Source organism: Otolemur garnettii, unplaced genomic scaffold (genome assembly GCF_000181295.1).
Source record: "Otolemur garnettii isolate 467f Iridium unplaced genomic scaffold, OtoGar3 scaffold00087, whole genome shotgun sequence".
NCBI classification, from domain to species: Eukaryota; Metazoa; Chordata; class Mammalia; order Primates; family Galagidae; genus Otolemur; species Otolemur garnettii.
Window position 1 is genome coordinate 1027796 of NW_003852482.1, and position 4544 is coordinate 1032339.

The 4544-nt window shown below is 52.4% G+C and overlaps 1 protein-coding gene across 1 annotated transcript in view; it reads left to right on the plus strand.

Annotated features, from left to right (window-relative positions):
• The window catches only part of SAPCD2 (suppressor APC domain containing 2), a 4220-nt gene extending 3641 nt beyond the window's left edge, over window positions 1-579 (plus strand). Inside the window, exons 4-6 of the mRNA XM_003794933.3 lie at window positions 32-139; window positions 257-379; window positions 451-579. Of these exons, the coding sequence (XP_003794981.2) occupies window positions 32-139; window positions 257-379; window positions 451-579 (360 nt within the window). The remainder of the gene's footprint in view (window positions 1-31; window positions 140-256; window positions 380-450) is intronic.
• The last annotated feature ends 3965 nt before the right edge of the window (window positions 580-4544 follow it).

Consider the following 4544-nt stretch of genomic DNA (forward strand, 5'->3'; position numbering starts at 1 on the left):
CCCCCCACCAAATCCTCTATTTCCTTCCCAGGACTCTGGGACTGTGGGAAGTCCTCGCCCACTGAGACAGCTGCTGCCCAAGGTACAGGAGGTGGCCCAGTGCCTAGGGGAGCTACTGGCTGCAGCCTGTGCTGGCCGGGTGAGTGGCCCCCAGACATCCCCTCCCCCCAGTGCACAGCACCCACACTGGCACCCAGACCCAGCTCAGTGTTCCCCTCACCCTCATCCAGGCTTGCCTGACTGTACCCTCCTATAGGCTCTACCCATGTCATCCTCTGGGCTCCTGTGCCCTGCCCTGGCCCCTGCCTCACCTCCAGCCACAGGCTGGCAGCAGCAGACCATCCTCATGCTGAAGGAGCAGAATCGGCTCCTCACCCAGGTAAGGTACCAGGAGGAGGCAAGTGAGGGCACAAGGTCTGGCAGGCCTTGACCAATTACCTATCTGCCCAGGAGGTGACTAACAAGAGCCAACGCATCGCCCGGCTGGAGCAAGAGAAGTGTGCCCTCATCAAGCAGCTGTTTGAGGCGCGTGCCCTGAGCCAACAGGATACTGGGCCTCTGGACTCCACCTTCATCTAGCCCAAGCCAGCACAGACCCTGGCCCCCGGGGGCTCGTGTGGCACACAGCCCAGCAGGCACTGGTTTGAGCCTAGCCTCTCTGGCTGAAGAGTACCCTGCCAGCCTGGACACAGCCCTTGAGTGGGTGCCCTCCCTCCTCCCTTGCAGCCTGGACTCCCTTGAAGCCTGTCCCAAGTGAAGCCCCCAGACAGGCCTCGTGCCCAAACACTGACTCAGTTTTGACATCAGGGTACTGACCTGGGAGGGACTGTGTTAGGCAGGCACAGCCTGAAGCTGCTACTGCCACTGTCGGTGGACAGTGGGGGACCCCTCCTGGTGTCTTCTAGCTCTCTGGCAATTCCGGGCAGGGAGGAGCTGTGGCAACCCTGCTCCTGTGCAGCTGTCCCATACAGCCTGCCAGGGCCCTGGTCTCCGCGAAAAGGAACGGGCCACACCAGGCTGCACTTCCGAGAGCGGCCAGCAGAGAGCGCCCAGGGAGCGTGGTGCAAGTGCCTGGTCACCACCGGGGCATGGGGTGGAGGCGGGGCCACAGGCCCTGGGCGTGGCCTGGGGGACCCGGAGTCAGGAGGCGGAAAGGCAGCTGCTTTTCACTGAGGGTACCAAGATAGAGTGTCTGTTGCTCAAATGGAGCAGATGTCAGGGGCTAGGGGTTGTCTGTACCCATGAGATGGGAAACTGGCCACAGGGTTCCTGCCTGTCCAAGGCTGAGCAGGAGTTTGGCTGCAGCTGGAACAGGCCAGGCACATTCCTGGAGTAGGGGTCCAGACCTTAGCCTGCTTATGCCCTCCACACAGATGCCAGACCCTAAAATGACATTAGACTTCATCCCTCCTGGGCAGGCCTCTGCCCCAGACTCAGATCCACAGAGCAGCCTATGACCTTGGTTCTGGGCTTTGGATCTGCCAGGCAGCTTGGACTAGGTGGCTGGAGTGTGCCTCTCCCTGGGGAGGACTGTGCCCCCCAGGAGGAGTAACAGCCTGGGGCCCATCCCAGAGGAACTTCACACCTCCATGCCTCTCAGGTCTAGGCAGTTGTGTGTTGAGGGAGGACAATTCAGCCACAAAGAAGCAGAACCACAGGGCACAGAGGCTAGGGACCTCAGTGTCACTCCCTTACCTGGCCCATCCTGGGGGGACCCCTGCTCAGCCTGGCCATGAGGGGCCCTGTGCCACAGGAGCCAAAAATGGCATAGCAGTATCCCTGGTGGGTCAGTGGTCCAGGGCCCCAGCACAGAGATATATGAGAGCTACAGGGGCCCTGAGTGCCCAGCACAATTGGGCATGGTGCCCCAGGGGCAGCTCCACAGAAAAGACCTAGCAGCTTCAGTGGCTCCATAGAGCTCCCCTGCTGTGCTGAACCTGCATGAATGGCCCAGTCAGTCCAGGGACAACCCCTTTCCTCCAGATAGAAGTGTGTTCTCTTGGGGACCTAAACTACCCCAGGCCTACATCTGAGTAGAAAAGGGAGCTGGTCCTGAGGGGCATGATGTCTCCCCAGCACTCAGGTGAATTTGTGGTGCAAGGATTCAAACTTGTGGTTAGGTCAGCACCAGCCAGGGAGAAACCGCCATCGTCCATCTGCCCCAAGTCCCACTGAATCTGTCCCTGAGGAGGGTAGCCACTCCCTGGGGACTCTCAGCCTGACTTCTTCACAGAACTGGAGGCAGTTCTGCCCCAGGGTGACATCCATCAGACCTCCCACAGGATACTGGACCTGCAGAAGCCAATGCAGGTGCTCTCTGGAGTCCCAGCCTAATAACTTCTAGGGCAGGGAGGTCTCCATAGAGGAGGTGCTGTCACTATGGGACAGGAGTGGCATCCCTGGCCTTGTCCACTAGGTGCCAGCAGTGTGCTCATGCACTTGAGTACATTCAGTCGTGACCACCAGAAATGTCCCAGATGTTAAATATTCCTAGGGGGCAAAATCACTCCTGGTTGAGAATCTGCACTAACGGAACACAGTTTTACCAGGACTGAACATTTCAAAATTGTTGATAACTTCCAAAGGCAATTACCATTAATTAAAAAAATTCATGAACTCCAGAAGGAAACAATACACCGAGAGCCAGCAGAAATAATAGTCTGTAAACACTCAGATGTGGGGATTATCAGAGAATATAAACAATGTTTATATATCTAAAGAAATATAACATTTCTTGGAAATGTGAACAAGGAATAGTTTCTTATTCTTTACCGAGTATAATCTTTTATATTATGAAGAGGACACATCAAGTATGAAAAAGAATGAAATAGGGATGGCACCTGTAGCTCAAGAGGATAAGGCACCAGCCACATACACTAGAGCTGGCGGGTTCAAATCCAACCTGGGTATGTCAAACAATGACAACTACAACCAAAAAAAAAAAAAAAATAGCTGGGCATTGTGGTGTGCACCTGTAGTCCCAGCTACTTGGGAAGCTGAGGCAAGAGAATCACTTAAACCCAAGAGTTGGAGGTTGCTGTGAGCTGTGATGTCATGGCACTCTACCCAAGGCGATTGCTTGAGGCTCTCTCTCAAAAAAAGAAAAAGAAAAACTCAATTAAATGAACTAAATATCAGATGAGAATTTTCAGCACAGCTGAAAAGAGATTTAGTGAACTAAAAGTTTAGTAGGAAAGGCAAATGCAAACGGGGGTGGGGGAAGGAAAGGTTAAAAAAAAAAAAGTAGGGCAGCGCCTGTGGCTCAAAAGGGTACGGTACCAGCCACATATGCCAAAGGTGGCGGGTTCAAACCTAGCCCCTGCCCCCTCAATTACACAGAACACAGCCCAAAGAGACAAGAGATAGAAAACATGAAATAGGTAATAGGTTCTGGGTGATAGAGGGTGGTTCATGGGCTGGTCAGATTTCCTGAACGAGAACAGAATAGGGAAGGAGGAATAAGTGTATGAAAATCAAATTAGCTTAAAACTTTCCAGAATTCTCTAAAACCATCCAATTCTCAGATATAGGGATTCCAACAAATCCCAGTTAGGATCAATAAAAGGAAATGTACACTTTTTCTTACAAGATCACAAAAGAGGCTCAGCGTCTGTGGCTCAAGTGGCTAAGGCGCCAGCCACATACACCTAAGGTGGCAGGTTTGAATCCAGCCTGGGCCGCCAAACAATGACGGCTGCAAACCAAAAATAGAACCTGGCATTGTGGCTGGCACCTGTGGTCCCAGCTACTTGGGAGGCTGAGGCAGGAGACTGGCTTGAGCCCAGGAGTTGGAGGTTGCTGTGAGCTGTGATGCCATGGCACTCTACCCAGGGGTATAGCTTGAGGGTCTGTCTCAAAAAAAAAAAAAAATCACAAAAGAATCTAGAGACAAAAGATCTATTTTTCTTTTCTTTTCTTTTCTTTCTTTTTTTTTTTTTTGAGATAGAGTCTCACTATATTGCCCTTGGTAGAGTGCTATGGCTCACAGCTCACAGCAACTTTATGGGCTTAAGCGATTCTCTTGCCTCAGCCTCCCAAGCAGCTGGGACTATAGGCGCCAGCCATAACGCCCGGCTATTTTTGGTTGCAGTTATTGTTGTTTAGCTGGTTGGGGCAGGGTTCATACTCACCAGCCTTGGTGTATGTGGCTGATGCTGTAACCACTGTGCTATGGGTGCTGAGCCTAGTTTTCAGTTTTTGTTGACAGGGTCTCACACTGTCACCGGGCTAGAATGCAGTGGTGTCATCATAGTTCACTGCAGTCTCAAACTCCTGGGCTAAAGGGATCCTTCTGACTCAGCCTCCCAAAGTGCTAGAACTACAGTTCTGAGCCACTGTGCCCAAACAAGAAATGGAAAATAACTTGCCTACAGAGAAACAGCCACAACTACGTCATGCCATAGTGAAGAGATGTTTTGAGATGTTTTCTTTTTCTTTTTTTGCAGTTTTTTGGCTGGGACTGAGTTTGACCCAGCCACCTCTGATATATGGGGCCGGCGCCCTACTCCTTGAGCCACAGGCACCGCCCTGAAGTGATTTTTTTT